This window comes from Syngnathoides biaculeatus, chromosome 14, assembly GCF_019802595.1.
Source record: "Syngnathoides biaculeatus isolate LvHL_M chromosome 14, ASM1980259v1, whole genome shotgun sequence".
In the NCBI taxonomy this organism is placed as follows: Eukaryota; Metazoa; Chordata; class Actinopteri; order Syngnathiformes; family Syngnathidae; genus Syngnathoides; species Syngnathoides biaculeatus.
Window position 1 is genome coordinate 7,730,178 of NC_084653.1, and position 22,291 is coordinate 7,752,468.

Genomic DNA, 22,291 nt, shown 5'->3' on the forward strand with positions numbered 1-22,291 from the left:
ATTTAAAAATTATAGTAATAAATACTTGAATCAAAGTTTCTGCTTATTACTGACACAGTCATTCCCAGTTCTAATGCACTCCTTATTGCATCTACAGAGCAACCTGGTCCAGTGATGGAGCTGAAGGCTAAGAAGACTACTAAGGATTCTATCACTCTGGCCTGGAAAAAGCCCATTAGTGATGGCGGCAGTCACATTAGTGCCTACATCGTGGACCAGAACGAAGGCGAGCAGTGGAAGCAGATCTCCAAGGGCAGAAACACCTCACTGACAGTTGGGGAGCTCACAGAGAGAAAGGAGTACGTGTTCAGAGTCAAGGCACTAAATGAGTCTGGAGAAGGGCCACCCTCTGAGATCACAGCTGTTGCCAAGGATCAGTTTGGTGAGAACCCACGACTCCAACATAGTTTTCATGATTTGACAGTAAACTGCCATTTATCATTAGGGGAAAAAAATTCCAGAACCAACCCCAGTATGTGGAAATCTGATAAATAACCATGAAAGTATTTTTTTAGAAGGTTTTACCCACAGATGTTAGCGTCATTGTTATTACCTTGAAACAACTGCATACACAGAGCAGCAACATTATCGAACCAAGCATACTTTGTAAATACTTTTGTACATACTTTGTAAATAATTTACCCTCATTTTTATCTATCTATCTATCTATCTATCTATCTATCTATCTATCTATCTATCTATCTATCTATCTATCTATCTATCTATCTATCTATCTATCTATCTATCTATCTATCTATCTATCTATCCTTCGCTTACTGTACCTTCGTCCAGGCAAGCTAGCTATCTGTCTTTACAGCAATACTCACAGGCATACATCCTCTCTACTCTGTGGGGTAAAAACAGACTGCAGTGTCCTCTACTTTTTGCTGTTAATTCTACTACATCTCTTCCAGTGCTTCAATGCTGAATAGGATGTTGTGGCATAACGTGGTACTACACTTTAGTAGTGCAACTCTACATTTTGACTATTATATGTTATATAGCTGGGTAACACTATCTGTTGAATCGGTTTCCTTAACGTGACAACACATTTACGTTCTAGTGCTTCCTGACTGCAACCTAAGCTGTCTCCATGATGGCTACTACATAGTGAAGGAGGGCACTACTGTCCGCATCAACATTCCTATCAGCGGTGTGCCATATCCTACTGCCACATGGAAGAAAGGCGACGTGGCGCTCGGCGATACCGGGCGGATGTGTGTTGAAGCATCCCAGGGCATAACCACTCTCCTGATCAGAGACTGCCAGAGAGGAGATGCTGATACCTACACAATCAATGTCAAGAACAGCTTGGGCTCCAAGGACTGTAAATTGCAGCTCAAGGTTGTGGGTAAACCAGGTATCTGCACTGGACCCATCAAGTTTGACGAGATCACAGCCGATGGCATCACCCTGGAATGGGGGCCACCCAGAGATGATGGTGGTGCAGAGGTTTCCAACTACATTGTAGAAAAAAGGAGGACAACAGACAACAAGTGGGCCACAGTGGCTTCGGCAATCCAGAAAACCACCATGAGAGTCATACGTCTCCACGATGGAGTGGAATACATTTTCAGAGTGTTCGCTGAGAACAAATACGGAATTGGAGAGCATCTGAGGTCAGATGCTGTCATTGCGCAGCATCCTTTCAGTGAGTATCCAAGATTGAAACAAAACCTCGTTGTGTGGTTGAGCCGGTTGACATATATCACTTCTACTGCCACCCCCAGATGTCCCAGAGGCACCTGCACCTCCAGAGATAATGAGCATCCGCCACGAGTCAGCCATCCTAACCTGGGATGATCCAAAAGACACAGGGGGCTCCCCAATTACAGGTAACTGACTGCAATAATAGCCTCAGCTGTATAGTTGTAATTCGTAATGCAAATATTGACAATGTGATTGTGTGCAGGGTATCATGTGGAGTTTAAGGAGAGGAACAGTCTGATGTGGAAGCGAGCCAGCAAGACTCCTCTGAGATTGAGGGAGTGCAGGGTCACAGGTCTGATTGAAGGACTAGAATATGAGTTTAGGGTGATGGCCATGAACATGGCTGGCCTCGGGAAGGCTAGCAGAACTACTGAGGCTGTTGTCGCTCTGGATCCCATTGGTGAGTTTTGGAGATACTAAGGTAACAAGTTCTTCTATGTGTCTCGCAACACAAGGCTCCAGGGATGTCTTTGTGTTCTATTAGATCCACCTGGCAAGCCTGATGTCATTAATGTCACCAGGACTTCAGTCACACTGATTTGGACTGCTCCCAAATATGATGGCGGCTACAAATTAACTGGCTATATGGTAGAGAAGCTAAAGGCTGGAGGTAAAGCCTGGATGAAGGCGAACCACGTCAACATTCAAGGATGTGCCTTCACCGTCACAGACCTGACAGAAGGAGCCCAGTATCAGTTCCAAGTCAGGGCCAAGAACTCTGCTGGTGCTATTAGTGTTCCCTCAGAGAAGACCGATCTGCTAACTTGCAAGGATGAGTACGGTAAGATGATTTTGAAATATTTTACTTTTTTTTTTAAATTCCACTCGACAATAATGTCTTGGATCACCTAATTTCTCAGAACCTCCAAGCATCACCATTGACCCAAACATGAAAGATGGCATATCAGTCCAGGCAGGAGACACAATCGTGGTTGCCGCTTCCAAAATTGTTGGCAAACCTCCCCCTACTGCTGTATGGTCAAAGGCCGGCCGTGAGCTCAAGAACTCAGACATTGTCACAATAACCAGCACTCCAACCTCCTCCACCGTTGCCATCAAGTACGCCAGCAGGAAGAACACTGGCGAGTACACCATCACTGCCAGCAACCCATTCGGCATCAAAGAAGAACACGTTAAAGTGAAAGTTCTAGATGTTCCTGGGCCGCCAGGCCCAATTGAGGCTAGTAATATTTCCGCTGAAAAGTGCACCCTTACCTGGCTTCCACCAGAGGAGGATGGAGGCAGCGCCATCAAATCTTACATCCTTGAGAAGCGAGAGACAAGTCGACTGCAATGGACCAAGCTGGCTGAAAATATCATAGATTGCAGATGTGTCACCAGCAAATTGATCAAAGGAAATGAGTACATCTTCAGGGTGTCTGCTGTCAACCAGTATGGCATTGGAGACTCAAGTTTGTCTGGTTCAGTCAAACTGGTCGACAGTTACCGTAAGTTCAGTCAATATTGTATGTTTCAAGTTGGTAATTATAGCGTTAGTGTTTCTGTAATGTTATATATTCATCACTAACAATGACAACTATTTTCTACTCTCAGGACCACCAGGCCCACCCTCAACCCCAGAAATTGATAACATCAGCAGAAACTCTGTTACAATTTCATGGAAGAGACCAGTACAAGATGGAGGCAGTGATATCAGGGGATACCTTGTAGAAAGGAAGGAGAAGCGAGGAATGAGGTGGGTCAGGGCTTCTAAGAGAACTGTCCCACACCTACGCTTCAAGGTGCAAGGCCTGAGTGAAGGGGTTGAGTATGAATTCAGAGTGACTGCTGAAAACAAGGCTGGGTTTGGAGAACCAAGTGAGCCTTCGCATACCGCAATGACCAAGGACACCGTGTGTAAGTACTTCAAGATTAATAATCATTTACCTAATGGCCACAAAATATATATTTTTAACAAGCTTCTTTTCTCTGTTTATCAGATCCACCAGGTCCTCCTTCAAACCCAAGAATTACAGATACCACAAAAACGTCTGCCACCTTTACCTGGGGCAGACCCCACTATGATGGTGGTCTGGAAGTGGATGGATACATTGTGGAATATAAAAAAGAAGGGCACGATGACTGGGAGACAGACACAGAGTACCACTTGAAGGCTACTGTATATGTTATCGGACAACTGCAGAAGGGAGGCAGATACCATTTCAGAGTCAGAGCTGTGAATTCTGAAGGAATTGGTGAACCTGCAGAGGTTGAAAAAGTAACCGAACTTGTGGACCAGGAGTCTGTTCCAGACTTTGAGCTGGACGCTGAACTCCGGAAATCTCTGGTAGTCAGGGCCCGTACATCAATCCGTATGTTTGTTCCCATCCGTGGTCGTCCTGTTCCAGACGTCACCTGGAGCAAAGATGACGTTAATCTGAAAATGCGTGCACATATTGACACAACTGAGTCCTATACATTGCTCGTCATTCCTGACTGCACCAGATATGATGCCGGAAAATACAACCTGTGCCTGGAGAACGTCGCTGGAAAGAAGACAGGCTTTGTAAATGTGAAGGTTCTGGACACGCCAGGGCCCCCAGTTAATTTAAAACCCAGAGAGATAGCTAAAACAAGTGTCACACTTCAGTGGGAGATCCCAATCATTGATGGTGGCTCCAAGATTCACAACTACATTATTGAAAAGAGAGAGGCCACAAAGAAGGCCTACACTGTCCTGAGCACTGCCTGGCAGAAGTGCTCTTTCAAGATCACTGATCTGGAGGAGGGATCTTACTACTACTTCAGAATCTCTGCTGAGAATGACCTGGGCATTGGTGAGCCTGCTGAGACTCCTGAACCAATCAGGGCATCTCAGGCCCCTTCTCCACCAGAAAACCTGTACGTCACTGATGTTACAGCGGGCAGTGCCAGCTTGGTGTGGACGAAGCCTTTTCATGATGGTGGTAGCTTGATTACAGGGTATGTCATAGAGGCCCAGAAGAAGGACACTGACCACTGGTTCCATGTTGCTGCCATCAAGGCTCTGGACTACACTGTGACAAATCTGATAGAGGGTGAAGAATATACTTTCCGCATCATGGCAGTTAATGCTTCAGGTAGAAGCGATCCATGTGAGAGCAGACCGGCAATTATCAAAGAGCAGACATCAGGCCCATCATTTGACCTACGTGGAGTCTACCAGAAGACGGTTATTGCCAAGGCTGGGGACCGTGTTAAGGTGGAGATTCCAGTATTTGGAAAACCCAGACCTGTCGTTTTTTGGAAAAAAGGAGATACAATTCTAAAAGAGACACAAAGAATTAACACAGAAGCCACAGCAACCTCAACCATCCTCAACATTGGTGAGATCAAAAGGGCTGATGGAGGACAGTATTCAATGACAGGAAAGAACATGCTGGGCACAGTGACCGAGACAATCACAGTATTAGTCCATGATATTCCAGGTCCACCCACTGGTCCCATTAAAATGGAAGAGGTTTCATCAGATTATATCCTTATGTCCTGGGAGGCCCCTGAGAATGATGGGGGTGTCCCCATCAATAATTATATTGTTGAAATGCGTGAGACCACTGGTACTTCTTGGGTGGAGTTAGCAGCCACCGTCATACGTACCACATTCAAGGCAGGCCGGCTTATCACTGGAACAGGATATCAGTTCCGTGTCAAGGCCCAGAATCGATACGGCATTGGACCATCCATCATCTCTGAGCCAGTGATAGCAACCTATCCGTTTGATGTTCCAGGCCAGCCAGGGACCCCTGTCGTCACATCCTTCAATAAGGATGCAATGACGCTCAGTTGGAATGAACCATCCTCGGATGGAGGCAGTGCCATCCTGGGTTACCATGTGGAACGAAAAGAGAGGAACAGCATTCTGTGGCAAAGGATCAGCAAAGCTCTTGTGGTAGGAAATATGTTCAAATCAACTGGCCTGGTTGATGGAATTGAATATGAGCACCGTGTTATTGCTGAAAACTTGGCAGGTCTCAGCAAACCCAGTAAACCCTCTGACCCATTGTATGCTTTGGACCCAGTGGACCCACCAGGTAGACCTTTGGCATTGAACATCACCAGACATGAGGTTACTGTGTCATGGACCAAACCAGAGGCAGACGGAGGATTTTCCATCACTGGATACACTGTGGAAAGGAGAGAACTGCCAAACGGGCGATGGCTCAAAGCCAACTTCAACAACATCCTTGAGACGGTCTACACTGTCAGTGGTCTAATCGAAGATACTGTTTATGAATTCCGTGTGTTGGCTCGTAATTCAGCAGGCGCAGTGAGTGCACCTTCTCAGCCCTCAGAACCCATTACTTGCAGGGATGACATTGAAGAGCCTCGGCTTGATATAGACTCCCTTTACAGTAGCAATATTATTGTAATGGCCGGAGAGATTTTTACACTAGAGGCCAATGTGACGGGTCAGCCAATTCCCTCGCTTGTGTGGAGCAAGGATGGGAAGGAGCTTGAAGATACCGGCAAGTTGGAGATCAAGATGTCTGCTTTCCACACAACTCTCATCAACAAAGACTCTCTGAGAAGAGATGGCGGTGCGATCACCCTGACTGCCAGTAACCCTGGTGGCTTTGCTAAATTCACATTTAATGTCAAGGTCCTTGATAGACCCGGACCACCTGATTCCTTAACGGTTACGGACATTGCTGCTGAGAAATGCGTCCTCAACTGGCTGCATCCAACTCACGATGGTGGAGCCAAGATTGAATACTTCATCATTCAGAAGCGTGAAACCAGCAGGTTGGCCTGGACAAACGTGGCCACAGATCTCCAAGCAAACAGGTTCAAGGTCACAAAGCTTCTTAAAGGCAATGAGTATGTCTTCAGAGTAATGGCTGTGAATAAGTATGGCATTGGTGAGCCACTGGAGTCCCAGCCTGTCATCTGTGCCAATCCTTACGTTCCCAGTGACCCACCCACGCAACCTGAGGTCACAACCATCACCAAGGACTCAATGGTGGTCTGCTGGGAGCGTCCCGAACATGATGGTGGTAGCAGACTCAACACTTACATTATCGAGAGAAGGGATAAGACTGGACTGCGTTGGGTCAAGTGCAACAAAAGGACTGTAACCGACCTTCGATTCAAGGCAACTGGGCTCACACCGGGTCATGAATATGAATTCAGAGTTTTTGCAGAGAACAATGCCGGACTGAGTCAGCCAAGTCCCTCGAGTCCATTCTACAAAGCCATGGACACAATCTTCCAGCCTGGACCACCAGGGAACCCCAGAGTTCTAGACACAACCAAATCTTCCATTACCCTTGCTTGGAATAAGCCTGTCTATGATGGTGGCTCTGAAATCACTGGCTATATTGTTGAGACATGCCTGCCTGAAGAGGATGAATGGACGATTCACACTCCTAAGAAGGGATGGACAGCTACCTCATTCACTATCACTGGCCTGAAAGAGAACCAAGATTACAAAATAAACATCTGTGCCACCAACTGTGAAGGTGTGGGAGAGCCTGCTGCTGTCCCAGGAACCCCAAAAGCTGAAGACAGGTTACTAACCCCTGAAATTGAACTTGGAGCTGATCTCCGTAAGGTTGTCAGCATCAGAGCCTGTGGCACACTCAGACTCTTTGTACCCATTAAAGGCAGACCGGCACCAGATGTCAAATGGTCAAGAGAGCACGGAGAGTCCCTGGACAAAGCTAACATTGAAGTCACATCGTCATTCACCACTCTTCAAGTTGAAAATGTCGACAGGTTTGATAGCGGTAAATACATGGTCACTGTGGAAAATGCCTCTGGAGGTAAGACAGCATTTGTTAACGTCAGGGTACTAGACACCCCCGGAGCGCCTCAAAACCTGCTCATCAAGGAGGTTACCAAAGATTCAGTCTCGCTCATTTGGGATGCACCTTTAATCGATGGTGGCTCCAGAGTCCGTAATTACATTGTGGAGAAGCGTGAGTCAACCAGAAAGGCTTACTCCACTGTCTGTGCCAACTGCCACAAATCCAGCTGGAAGGTTGGAGAACTGGAAGAAGGAAAGATGTATTTCTTCAGGATCCTGGCTGAGAACGAATATGGCATTGGCCTCCCAGTGGAAACGTTTGACCCCGTTAAGGTTTCAGAGAGGCCCCTGCCTCCAGGAAAGGTGACTCTCCGTGAGGTGACTGGCAACAGTGTCACTCTCACCTGGGAGAAGCCCGACCATGATGGTGGAAGCAGAGTCACCAGCTACATTGTTGAGATGCAGGGTAGAGAAAGTGAAAAATGGACCCAGGTCATGACAGTCAAGACCAATGAGGCTTTTGTAACTGGTTTAACACAGGGAGAGGAATACATGTTCCGTATCTCGGCCACCAATGAAAAGGGGGTTAGTGACCCACGTGCTCTTAACATTCCCGTGGTGGCCAAAGATCTGGTTATCCTGCCAACTTTCATACTGTCTTTCAGCACCTTTAGTGTGCTAGCGGGAGATGATCTGAAGATTGATGTACCTTATTCTGCCTGTCCCAAAGCGACAGCAACCTGGTTCAAAGATGGTGTCGCCCTCAAGGAGACAACTAGAGTTAACTCTGAAAGCACAGACAACAACCTTCTCCTGGTCATTAAAGAGGCCTGCAGAGATGATGTAGGCATATATTCCATCAAACTGATTAACAGTGCTGGAGAGGCAACTACAGAGATCAACGTGGTGGTCCTAGACAGGCCAGGCCCACCAAGTGGCCCAGTCAAGCTGGATGAAGTCACTGCAGACAGTGTGATCCTGTCCTGGAATCCCCCGGAGTACGATGGTGGCTGTGGCATAAACAATTATGTTGTTGAGAAGAGAGACACGTCAACCACTAACTGGCAGATCGTGTCAGCTACAGTGGCTAGAACCACTGTAAAAGCTGTACGTCTGAAGACAGGATGTGAATACCAGTTCAGGATTGCTGCAGAGAATCGATATGGAAAGTCTTCAGCACTGCTCTCTGAAAGTATTGTGGCTCAGTATCCATTCGAGGTGCCCACTTCACCGCGTTCGGTCATTGTGCAGTCAGCCACCAAGGAGACCATGGTGGTTGTATGGGATAAACCCAGCAGTGATGGTGGAAGCAAAATCCTGGGCTATCACCTTGAGCTCAAAGAGAAAAACAGCATTTTGTGGGTGAAGCAAAATAAACAGCTTATCCCAGACCCCCGATTCAAAGTGGTTGGCCTGGAAGAAGGTATTGAATATGAGTTCAGAGTTTACGCTGAAAACATTGTCGGCATAAGCAAAGCCAGTGTCATGAGTGAATTGCAGGTAGCCAGAGACCCCTGTGACCGACCAGGAAAGCCTGAGGCTGTCATTGTAACAAGAAACCAGGTCACCCTCAGATGGACCAAGCCTGAGTATGATGGTGGCATAAAGATCATCGGGTATGTGGTGGAGAAAAAGGAAACAGCCGGACGATGGATGAAGGCCAGTTTCACCAATGTAATTGAGACTTCCTTTGTTGTCACGGGTCTCACTGAAGATCACATTTATGAGTTCCGTGTCATTGCCAAAAATGCAGCGGGTGTCAGCAGTCAACCCTCTGACTCTACTGGCGCTATCACTGCCAAGGATGAGGTGGATCCACCACAAATTGACCTTGATGCCAAATACTCCCAGATTGTGGTTGTGAATGCTGGAGAGTCATTCAAGCTTGAGGCAGCTATCTTTGGCAAACCTGTTCCCATGGTACACTGGCTGAAGGAGGGCCAAATTATGAGTGAAGCGGCGCGTTTGGAGGTCAAGAACACAGACTTTTTGGCATGTATTGTTGTCAAAGAAGCAATTCGTGTTGATGGAGGCCAGTATACTTTGCTCGTGAAGAATGTCGGTGGAGAGAAATCTGTGAACATTAATGTGAAAGTTCTGGACAGGCCAGGACCCCCTGAAGCCCCCATTTCAGTCTATGGTGTCACAAGTGAGAAATGCTCCATTTCCTGGAAACCACCTTTGCAGGATGGAGGTAGTGATGTTTCCCATTACATTGTTGAAAGGAGAGAGACGAGCCGACTGGTGTGGACAGTAGTTGAACAGAAAATTCAGACCCTGAACTTGAAGATCACGAAACTCCTTCCTGGTAATGAGTACATCTTTAGAGTGATACCAGTGAATAAATATGGAGTCGGTGAGCCTTTGGAATCCGAGCCCATGATTGCCAGGAATCCATTTGCTACTCCCAACCCACCAAATAAGGTAGAGGTCTCCACAATTACTAAAGACTCCATGGTAGTGACCTGGGAGCGACCAGATAACGATGGTGGCAGTGCCATCCAAGGTTATGTTGTGGAGAAACGTGACAAGGATGGTGTGAGATGGACCAGGTGCAACAAGCGTACCGTAAGTGAGCTCCGTTACAGAGTTACTGGGCTCCTAGAAAACCACAGCTATGAATTTAGGGTCTCTGCTGAGAATGCTGCTGGTGTGGGAACACCGAGTCCTCCAACAACATATTACAGAGCTCGAGATCCCATCTTCAAACCAGGGCCACCAAACAATCCGAAGGTAGTGGACTCATCAAGGTCTACTGTTTCCTTGAGCTGGGGTAAACCCATCTATGATGGTGGCTGTGAGATTCAGGCCTACATTGTTGAAGCATGCAACAGCGTGTCAGATGAGTGGTTCATGTGCACTCCTTCCTCTGGAATCACAGACACGCGGTTTACCGTGACAAAGCTCTTGGAGAAGCATGAGTATCAGTTCAGAGTGTTTGCCATTAATAAAATCGGTGTTGGTGAGCACGCAGATTTTCCAGGAAAAATCGCTTTGGAAGAGAAGCTTGAACCACCAGACCTGGACTTAGATGCCAGTATGAGGAAGATGATCAGTATTAGAGCGGCAAGCACCCTCAGGCTCTTTGTTCCTGTAAGTGGCCGTCCAGCGCCTGAGGTGAAGTGGGGCAAGGCTGATGGGGAGCTTAAGGAGACGGCCCAAATCGATAATACAGATAGCTACGCGTCACTTGTGATTGAGAACGTGGACAGATTTGACAGCGGCAAATACACACTCACTGCCGAGAATGCCAGCGGAGTCAAGTCTGTCTTCATAAGCGTCAGAGTCCTGGACACGCCAAGTCCTCCAAACAACCTCTTTGTCAAGGAGATTACCAAGAATTCTGTCACACTCACTTGGGAGCCTCCGCTTCTGGATGGCGGCTCAAAGATTAAGCAGTACATTGTGGAGAAGCGAGAGAGCACTCGAAAGGTTTACTCTTCTGTCACCGTCTGCAATAAGATGACATGGAAGGTGGAGTCTCTCCCAGAGGGTGGAATATTCTTCTTTAGAGTGCTAGCTGAGAATGAGTATGGTGTTGGTCTGCCTGCTAAAACCATCGAACCAATTAAGATATCTGAGAAACCACAGCCCCCTGGTAAAGTCAGCGTTGTTGATGTCACACACAGTACTGTCACCCTGACTTGGGAGAAGCCTCTACATGACGGCGGCAGCAGGATAACTCACTATGAAGTTGAACTGGCTCCTCCAGACAGCGAATCTTGGTCTGTTTGTGGTAGTGGGAAGGCAACTGAGGCGCTGGTAAGTAACCTGCTCAAGGGTGAAAAGTATCAGTTTAGAGTGGTGGCCGTCAACGACAAGGGCAGGAGTGACCCCAGGCAACTCGCTCATTTGGTAGTCGCAAAGGACCTTGTGATTGAGCCTGCCGTTAGACCTAAAATGAGCAGCTACAGTGTCCAAGTAGGATGTGACCTCAAGATCGAAGTGCCAATCGAAGGTCATCCAAAGCCGAACATCTCTTGGTCCAAGGATGGAGCTGCCCTCAAACAAACTACCAGAGTCAATGTCACAGATTCACCACGTCAGACCACAGTTTCCATAAAGGATGCTACTAGAGAGGACGGAGGTATGTACAGTATTACTGTGGCCAATGATCTCGGATCTAAGGAAGCCACCATTGAGGTTATCACCTTAGATAAGCCTGGACCACCTACAGGACCTGTCAGGTTAGAGGATGTCAGTGCCGAGAGTATCACTCTTGCATGGGAACCTCCCACTTATACAGGTGGCTGCCAAATATCCAACTATGTTGTCGAGAAACGAGATACAACCACCACAAACTGGGGAGTGGTGTCGGCCACGGTGGCAAGATCAACACTGAAAGTTGGAAATCTGAAGACCGGAGCTGAGTATCAATTCAGGATCTACGCTGAAAACAGATACGGCAGGAGTTATGCAATTGATTCTGACCCAGTTGTGGCAAAGTATCCATTCCAAGAACCTGGGCCACCGGGTACACCTTTTGTATCTTCATTCTCTAAAGACTACATGGTAGTGGAGTGGCACACACCCCCGTCTGATGGAGGCAGTGCTATCTTGGGCTATCATCTTGAAAGGAAAGAGAAGAACAGCATCCTCTGGACCAAGATTAACAAAACCCTCATCCAAGACTGCAGGTTCAAATCCACTCCTCTAGAGGGAGGTATTGAATATGAATACAGAGTCTATGCAGAGAACATTGTTGGCATTGGAAAGTGCAGTAAAGTCTCAGAGGTGTATGTGGCCCGTGATCCATGTGATCCTCCTGGCTGCCCAGTGGTACTGATCGTGACCAGACACTCAGTGAAACTTCAGTGGACGCCCCCACAGTACAACGGCGGAAGTTCAATTACTGGTTATGTTGTGGAGAAGCGCGATCTCCCTGAAGGAAAGTGGATGAAGGCCAGCTTTGCAAATGTTTTGGACCTTGAATTCACAGTGATGGGCTTGACAGAAAACAACAAATACGACTTTAGAGTCATTGCAAGAAATGCGGCTGGCGCTGTCAGCAAGCCCTCCGAGAACACTGGATCCATCACAGCAATAGATGAAGTTGACCCACCCAAGTGTGAAATAGACGCCATGTACAGCCAAACCCTTGTCATCAATGCTGGGGACACATTCAATCTGGAGGCCAAAGTGGACGGAAAACCCATTCCCATGGCACAGTGGTTTAAGGGCGATGTTGAAGTGGAAAACTCCGCCAGAGCTGAGATAAAAAACACAGACTTTAAGGCTCTTCTTGTTGTGAAGGATGCCATCAGAGTGGATGGCGGGCAGTACACACTGGTACTAACCAATGTGGCAGGCAGCAAGACAATCCCATTCAATGTGAAGGTCCTGGATAGACCAGGTCCATCAGAGGGACCGCTTACTGTCAGCAATGTCACTGAGGAGAAGTGCTCCCTATCATGGCTTCCACCGAGGCACGATGGAGGCAGTGGCATTTCTCACTACATCATCCAAAAGCGAGAGACAAGCCGCTTGGCATGGACTGTAGTCTCTAGTGACTGTGGCGCTACCATGTTCAAGGTCACAAAACTATTGAAGGGTAATGAATACATCTTCAGGGTTATGGCAGTCAACAAATATGGTGAGGGTGAGCCTCTAGAGTCAGCACCAGTGATCATGAGGAATCCATTCATCCCCCCTGGAACACCTCAGGAGATTGAGATCACCAACATTACCAGGGACTCCATGACTGTCTGCTGGAATCGTCCAGAGACAAATGGAGGCAGTGAGATTGTTGGTTACATTGTGGAAAAGAGGGACCGAGCTGGCATAAGGTGGACCAAATGCAACAAGCGCAGGGTAACAGACTTGCGTTTCCGGGTGACAGGTCTGACTGAGGACCATGAATATGAGTTCAGGGTTTCTGCAGAGAATGGAGCTGGCGTGGGTCAGCCAAGTCCCTCCACACCTTACCTGAAAGCCTGCGACCCCACTTTTGAGCCTGGAATCCCAACAACTGTTCATGTGACAGACACCACCATGGACTCCATAAGTCTGGCTTGGCACAGGCCCATATATGATGGTGGCTGTGAGATTCAAGGTTACGCTGTTGAAATCACAAAAGCCGAAGAGGAGGAGTGGAAAATTTGCACAGCACCATCCGGAGTAAATGCCACCAACTTTACCATTACCAAGTTGATTGAGCACCAGGAATACAAAGTGCGTGTCTGTGCCATCAACAAGCAGGGCATTGGGGAGCCAGCTGAAGTTCAGGGCACGATTACGCCTATGGATAAAATTAATCCCCCAGATATGATTTTAGATGCAGAACTCCGAAAAGGAATTGTTGTCCGTGCGGGAGCCCCAATGAGAATTGGCATTCCATTTAAGGGTCGTCCTACACCTGAAATTAGCTGGGCAAAGGAAGACAGTGAACTGCCCAGTAAAGTTCAACTTGAGACTGGAGAAGACTACACGCAGCTCTCCATTGACATTTGTGACAGACATGATGCCGGAAAATACATCCTCAATCTGCAAAACAGCGCAGGCACTAAATCTGCATTTGTGTCTGTCAAAGTTCTGGACACACCAGGAGCGCCTGTGAACCTCAGCATCAAAGACATTAAACGGGAAAGTGTCACCCTGAGTTGGGAGCCCCCTCTTATTGACGGTGGCGCAAAAATTAAAAACTACCTGGTTGAAAAGCGTGAATCTAACAGGAAGGTTTACGTTAATGTGGACAACAAGTGCACAAAAACCAGCTACCGAGTTACTGGCCTCACAGAGGGAATGATTTACTACTTCCGGGTCCTTGCCGAGAATGAGTTTGGTGTAGGACTACCAGCAGTGACAACAGATTCGGTTAAGGCCTCTGAGCCTCCTTTGTCCGTAGGTAAAGTCACTGTAACCGAAGTTACTAAAACAACTGCTTCACTGTCATGGGAGAAACCAGTCCATGACGGAGGCAGTCGGATTATCGGGTACTATATTGAAATGAAAACTATGGACTCGGAGGAATGGGTGGTGGCCACCACAACCAAGACCTGTGAAGGCACTGTCACTGGCCTCAGTGCTGGACATGAATATCTTTTCAGAGTCTCTGCCTTCAATGACAAAGGTAAGAGTGACCCGAGGGCTCTTGTTGCACCGGTCATAGCCAAGGATTTGACTATGATGCCTGGATTCAGGATAAGCTTCAAAATTTACAGTTTGCAAATTGGTGAAGATCTGAAGATTGAGATTCCAGTGATTGGGCGTCCGATCCCAAAAGTGGAGTGGAAGAAAGGAGGACAGGCTCTTAAAGAGACAACTAGGTTAAATGTATCTGATACACCCACATCTACAAAACTGTGCATCAAGGATGCCAAGTGTGAGGATTCAGGTAAATATACAGTCACAGCTACCAGCAACATCGGAACTGCAACTGAAGAGATTACAGTTATTATTCTTGATAAACCGGGCCCACCGACTGGTCCTGTGAAAATTGAAGAAGTGAGCTCCAATTATGTGACACTCTCGTGGGAACCACCAACATATACTGGCGGCTGTCAGATTAACAACTACATTGTGGAAAAAAGAGACACCACCACTACAGTTTGGCAGATTGTGTCAGCGACAATTGCCAGGACAACCATCAAGGTCAGCAACCTGAAGACTGGTGTGGAATATCAGTTCAGAGTGTCTGCTGAGAACAGATATGGAAAGAGTTCTGCCATTGTCTCACCCCAAGTCATTGCTCATTATCCATTCAATGTGCCTGATGCACCAGTGACACCCACTGTAACTGCTGCAACCAAAGACAGCATGATTGTTGAGTGGAAGCCCCCAGCTAACAATGGTGGAAGTCCCATTCTTGGTTACCATCTGGAAAGGAAAGAGAAGAACAGCCTCTTGTGGACTCAACTGAATAAACTTCTTATTCCTGATGCACGTTTCAAGACAACAGAACTGGAAGAAGGAATTGAGTATGAATTCAGGGTTTATGCAGAAAACATTGCAGGACTGAGTCCGGTTAGCAAGATCTCAGAAAGCACAGTGGCCCGGGATCCTTGCGACTCACCTGGTACTCCAGAGGCAATTGAAATAACGCGTAATCATGTAACACTCCGGTGGACAGCACCCCCGTATGATGGAGGCAGCATGATTACTGGCTATTTGATTGAGAGGAGGAAACACCCTGATACCCGCTGGATGAAGGCCAGCTTTACCAACATCATTGAAACCCAATTCACCCTCACTGGTCTAACTGAGAACTGCATTTATGAGTTCAGAGTTGTCGCCAAAAATGCAGCTGGCATTTCAAGCTGTCCCTCTCCAAGCACAGGAGAAATAACTGCCACAGATGAAATTGAAGCCCCAGAAGCAACCATGGATTCCAAATTCAAGGATTTAACTGTTGTTCATGCTGGTGAGACTTTTATCATTGATGCCGACTACACCGGCAAGCCTCTGCCTGATATCATCTGGTTGAAGGATGGAAAGGAAATTGACAAGACTACACCAAGAATGGAAATCAAGACCACCCTCACACGCACTATCTTGACAGTAAAGGACTGCATCCGAACGGACGGTGGACATTTTGTTCTGAAACTTAGAAATGTTGGTGGAGTCAAGATGATCCCAGTTAACGTTAAGGTTCTGGATAGACCCGGCGCTCCAGATGGTCCACTAGAAATCAAAGGTGTCACGGCTGAAAAGTGTTATCTGCATTGGAACCATCCGTCACAAGATGGCGGAGCAGGTATTTCACACTACATCATTGAGAAGAGAGAGACTAGCCGTTTGTCGTGGACTATGGTGGAGCCCAAAATTCAAGCGATTAGCTACAAAGTCACTAAGCTGCTGCCCGAAAATGAGTATATCTTCAGAGTCACGGCCGTTAACAAATATGGTGTTGGTGAGCCGCTAGAGTCTGACCCAGTTGTTGCACGCAATCCATTCACTACCCCAGGTGCTCCATCCATGCCAGAGGCCGGCGCAATCACCAGAGACTCCATCGTGCTCACCTGGGAAAGGCCAGAAAGAAATGGAGGAGCTGAGATTGAAGGCTATATTCTTGAAAAACGCGACAAGGATGGCATCCGATGGAGCAAATGCAACAAGAAGAGGTTAACTGACCTGAGGTTCAGATGCACTGGTCTCACTGAAGGTCATTCTTATGAATTCCGGGTCTCTGCTGAAAATGCAGCTGGTGTGGGGACACCCAGTGCACCAACTCAGTATATCAAGGCATGCGATGCCATTTACCCACCAGGACCTCCAAACAACCCCAAGGTCATTGACCATTCCAGCACAACTGTCTCCTTGACCTGGACTAGGCCTATATATGACGGCGGAGCGCAAATCACCGGTTACATTGTTGAAATGAAAGAGGCAGCATTGGATGAATGGGTCATTTGCACCCCACACACAAGTGTGCAGGATACGAAATACACAGTGAAAAACCTGAAAGAGAATGCTGAGTACAATTTCCGTATCTGCGCTGTTAACTGCGAGGGTGTGGGCGAGCATGTAGATCTTCCTGACTGCGTGATTGCCGCTGAAAAGCTGGAAGCACCTGAAATTGAACTTGACTGTAATCTAAGAAAGATGGTCAACATTCGGGCCACAACCACCTTGCGTCTGTTTGTTACAATCCGAGGGAAGCCTGAACCGGAGGTCAGGTGGTCAAAGGCAGATGGCACTCTGAATGAGCGTGCCCAGATTGAGGTGACAAGCTCCTATACCATGTTAGTGATTGAGAATGTTGACCGATTTGATACTGGCAAGTATATACTGACACTGGAGAACATGAGTGGCTCAAAATCGGCCTTCATTAACGTCCGAGTTCTAGACTCACCTAGTGCCCCGACGAACCTAGAGGTGAAAGATGTGAAAAGAAATTCAGTGTCTCTCGCCTGGGAGCCTCCTCTCATTGACGGTGGGGCCAAGATATCCCACTACATTGTGGAGAAGAGAGAGCAGAAGAGGATGGCATTCACCAGTGTGAGTACTAATTGTGTGAGGAACTCCTATATGATCTCTGATCTGCAGGAGGGCAGCCGGTACTACTTCCGAGTGCTGGCAGTAAATGAACTTGGTGTGGGTCTGCCTGCCTCCACGGAACAAGTCAAAGTTTCTGAGGCTCCTTTACCTCCTGGAAGAGTTCAGCTGGTGGATGTAACTCGGAACACTGTCACTCTGTCCTGGGAGAAACCTGACCACGATGGTGGCAGCAAAATTACAGGCTACTGTGTGGAGATGCAGCCCTACGGAGATGAAAAATGGAGTTTGTGCAGTGAAGTTAAAGCACTAGAGGCCACAATTGGAGGTCTCACAACAGATGAAGAGTACTTTTTCAGGGTTATCGCAGTGAATGACAAGGGTAGGAGTGACCCCAAACCTCTTGCGGACCCTGTGATTGTAAAGGATATCACAGTGCAGCCCATCATCAACCTGCTGTTCAATACGTACACTGTTAAAGCAGGAGATGACCTAAAGATTGACGTTCCCTTCAAAGGCAGACCACAGCCTGAAGTTTCGTGGAAGAAGGATGGCCAGGTGCTGAAGCAGACAACCCGAGTCAATGTTCTCACCTCCAAGACCTCATCTAAAATCTTCATCAAGGATGCCACTCGGGAGGACGTAGGAAAGTATGAGATCACCCTTACTAATGACGTGGGCACTACGACAGGTGAAATCTTTGTTATCGTCCTGGACAAACCAGGCCCACCCAGTAACATTAGGCTGGATGAGGTGAGTGCTGACTTTATCTCTCTGTCTTGGGATGCTCCGACCTACGACGGTGGATGCCAGATTAATAATTATGTAGTCGAAAAGAGAGACACGACCACAATCACATGGCAGATTGTGTCTGCCACAGTTGCCAGGACCTCAATTAAAGTGTCCCGTCTCACTCAGGGAACAGAGTACCAGTTCCGTATTGCAGCTGAAAACCGATATGGGAAGAGTCACGCTGTTGATTCTGCTCCTGTTGTTGCTCAGTATCCATTCGAACCTCCGGGCTCTCCAGTCAACATTCGTGTTTCTCATGCCAATAAGTCTGGCATGCTCGTTGTTTGGGACCGGCCAACCAGGGACGGTGGAAGTCCCGTTATTGGGTATCACATTGAATGCAAAGACCAAAGCAGCATCCTTTGGACTAAGGTGAACAGAGGTCTTCTTGCTGAGAGCCAGTTTAAAATGACTGGCATTGAAGAAGGCTTGCTCTATCAATTTAGAGTATATGCAGAGAACATTGCTGGCATTGGTCCAGGCTCTAAAGCCAGTGACCCAGTGGCAGCAAGGGATCCATGTGAACCTCCGCGCAACCTTAGAGTCACCAACATCACAAGGACTTCTGTCTCCCTCTACTGGGAGAGGCCAGAACATGATGGTGGAACCAGGATTACTGGGTACATTGTTGAACGCAAAGAGCTTCCAAATGGCCGCTGGCTGAAATGTAACTTCACCAACCTGCAGGACACTTACTTTGATGTTACAGGCCTCACTGAAGGCATCCAGTATGACTTCCATGTTGTCGCTAAGAATTCTGTTGAAATGTTAAGTATTCCTTCTGAGAGTACTGGACCTGTAACAGTCAAGGATGACGTAGATCCACCCACAATCATCTTGGAAGAAAAGTTCAGGCAGGTGGTTCTCATTAAAGCAGGAGAAATTATTCAAATTGATGCTGAAACTACTGGGCGACCACTACCTGTGGTGTCGTGGTCCAAAGATGGAAAGGAGATAGAGGCCAAGGCTAGGTTTGAAATCATCACCAACAACTTCACAACTACCCTGCTGGTGAGAGATGCTATCAGGAGGGACTCTGGCCAGTATGTCTTGACTCTGCACAATGTGGCAGGAACAAGGTCTGTAGCTATCAACTGTAAGGTTCTAGATAGACCTGGACCTTCTTCGGGCCCCTTGGCTGTGTCTGGCCTGACAGCAGAAAAATGTACCCTGACCTGGGGACCTCCCCAGGAGAATGGTGGCGCTGATATTATGCATTACATTGTCGAAAAACGGGAGACTAGCCGACTGGCTTGGACACTTGTCCATAGTGACATGAAGGCCACCACCTGCAAAGTCACCAAGCTGCTTAAAGGAAATGAGTATATCTTCAGAGTAAGAGGAGTCAACAAATACGGGGACGGTGAGGCTCTTGAATGTGAGCCAACAAAGGCCATTGATCCATTCACAGTCCCCGCTGCTCCTACTAATGTCCAGGTTACCTCTGTTACGAGCGAGGCAATGACCATCTGCTGGGAAAGACCAGTCTCTGACGGGGGAAGCAGCATCTCTGGCTATGTTATCGAAAAGAGAGAGAAGACCAGCCTTCGCTGGTGCCGTGTGAACAAGAAACCAGTTTATGACCTCAGAGTCAAAGCGTCATACCTTCGTGAGGGCTGCGAGTATGAATATAGAGTGTTTGCAGAGAATGCTGCTGGCCTCAGTGCTCCCAGCATTGCCTGTCCACTCACCAAGGCCGAAGATCCCCAGTTCTTACCTTCACCACCCGCGAAGCCGAAGATCATTGACTCCACAAATACTTCCATCACCCTGTCATGGAAAAAACCTCTATTTGATGGTGGCGCACCTGTGACCGGTTACAGATTGGAATACAGAAATACTTTGGATGACGAATGGACAGTTGGGGTCCAGAACACCAAGAATACAGAGTTCACAGTGGTGGGACTGACACCTGGCGCACAGTACGTGTTTGTGGTTAAGTCCATCAACAAGATTGGAGTCAGCGAGCCCAGTCCGGAGTCAGAAAAACAACTGGCCAAGGAACGAGAAGAAGAGCCCATTTTTGAAATTAGCAATGACATGAGAAAAACTCTGATTGTGAAAGATGGCAGCTCATTCACTATGACAGTGCCCTTTAGAGGCAAACCGATCCCTAATGTGACTTGGAGTAAGCCAGATGTTGACCTAAGGGTCCGTGCTGTCATTGATACCACAGAAACCTTCACCTCAATTACCTTAGAGAAAGCAACTCGCAATGACTCTGGAAAATACACAGTCACCTTGTCTAGTGTGGCTGGTACTGCTTCATTGACCCTCAATGTCAGAGTCCTGGATTCTCCTGGACCTCCAACTTGTGTCTTGGTCAAGGATGTGACCAAGAACTCTGCAACTGTGACATGGGACACTCCAGAGAACGAAGGAGGAGGACCTGTAAAGAACTATCTTGTGGATATCCGTGAGGCCAGTAAAAAGGGCTGGACTCAGTTGACTGACACATGTCATAGGCTGACATACAAGGTGTCAGACCTGGAGGAGGGTGGAGTGTACTACTTCAGAGTGACCGGTGAGAATGAGTATGGGATAGGAGTTCCTGCTGAGACCAAAGAAGGCACCAAGATTTCAGGTATTACTTTTAATTCAGTAATGTTTCACAGAATTTTGTAAGGACAATATTAGATCAGCATATCACATTAATTTTATTCCCCAGAAAAGCCAAGCCCACCAGCAAAACTTGGTGTGACTGATGTGACCAAGGAGAGCGTAACCCTGGCCTGGGTCAAACCAGAGCAGACAGGAGGCAGCAGAATCATTGGATACTTGGTGGAAGCATTGGAGAAAGGACAGGAGAAGTGGGTCAAGTGCGGCGTAACCAAGTCCTTGCAATACACAGTGTCGGGTCTAAGGGAGAATACGGAGTACTTCTTCAGAGCCCGAGCCGAGAACCATGCTGGATTCAGTGATGTCAAAGAAATGGTCACCCCAGTATTGGTCAAGGACCAGCATGGTAAGTTACAGTCATATTTTATTATCGTGTTAAAAATATTTTCATGCATTTCACAATATTTGGCAGGAGGTGAGCCATTGTTATCAGACTTAAAATTCAGTGTCCACTTCTCTTTAAATTCCTGAAGAATCTCCTGAGATCGTAATGAAGGACTTCCCCCACAACACAGTCTATGTCAGAGCTGGTTCCACCCTCAAATGTGAGATTCCACTAATTGGCAGGCCATTGCCTAAGGTGTCTCTCTCCAAGGACAGTGTGCTTCTTAAGTCAACGATGAGGTTCAACTCAGAGGTCACTCCTGACAGCATCAAGCTCACGCTACGTGAGAGCATCGCTGGAGACTCGGGACGTTATGATATCCTTGCTTCCAACTCGAGTGGCACCACCAAGTCATTTGTCAACATTGTGGTTCTGGACAGGCCTAGTGTTCCACTGGGACCTGTGGAGCTATTTGACACGACAGAGGATAGTGTCAGCCTGAAGTGGTTCCCACCGTTTTATGATGGTGGCAGCCCCATCACAAACTACATCATTCAGAAGAGGGAGACGACCACGGCCAGCTGGATGGATGTTTCCTCTGCTGTGGCTCGCTGCACCATCAAGATTCAGAAGCTTACAACTGGCCTGGAGTACCAATTCAGGATCAGAGCTGAGAATAGATATGGAATCAGCGACCACATTGACTCATCAACTGTCACTGTCAGTCTTCCTTACAGTAAGTGGCCACAGTCATTCTGTTTTATTAGTTTGATTTCTAACAGTGAACCCACCCTCATCGTAATTTGTCATCTCAAAGCCTTGCCTGAAGCACCTTCGACTCCAGAGATCACTGCTGTGACCAGGGAGACCATCACCGTGGGCTGGGAGGAGCCCAAGTCAAATGGAGGCAGCCACGTCTTTGGCTACCATCTCAAGATGAAAGACAGGAACAGCATCCTGTGGCAAAAAGTCAACAGAATGATAATACGAGCCACACACTTTAAGGTTACTAGCATCCATGCCGGACTCATTTATGAGTTCAAGGTGGCAGCAGAGAACGCTGCTGGAATCAGTGAGTTCAGCAAGATTTCTGATGCAGTGTTAGCAATTGACGCCTGTGGTAAGTCACAGTGCCTGTAACGGGCTCTTTTTGTCTATTTGTCAATTTTGTCGTATGAGTGCCATAT

At 47.5% G+C, this 22,291-nt stretch overlaps 1 protein-coding gene across 1 annotated transcript in view; it reads left to right on the forward strand.

Annotated features, from left to right (window-relative positions):
• The window catches only part of ttn.2 (titin, tandem duplicate 2), a 281,273-nt gene that overhangs the window by 218,189 nt on the left and 40,793 nt on the right, over positions 1-22,291 (forward strand). Inside the window, exons 214-224 of the mRNA XM_061840871.1 lie at positions 98-382; positions 1,064-1,651; positions 1,731-1,835; positions 1,913-2,110; positions 2,195-2,491; positions 2,571-3,158; positions 3,265-3,567; positions 3,651-20,744; positions 20,829-21,125; positions 21,253-21,840; positions 21,922-22,224. Coding sequence (XP_061696855.1) covers positions 98-382; positions 1,064-1,651; positions 1,731-1,835; positions 1,913-2,110; positions 2,195-2,491; positions 2,571-3,158; positions 3,265-3,567; positions 3,651-20,744; positions 20,829-21,125; positions 21,253-21,840; positions 21,922-22,224 — 20,646 coding nt within the window. The remainder of the gene's footprint in view (positions 1-97; positions 383-1,063; positions 1,652-1,730; positions 1,836-1,912; positions 2,111-2,194; positions 2,492-2,570; positions 3,159-3,264; positions 3,568-3,650; positions 20,745-20,828; positions 21,126-21,252; positions 21,841-21,921; positions 22,225-22,291) is intronic.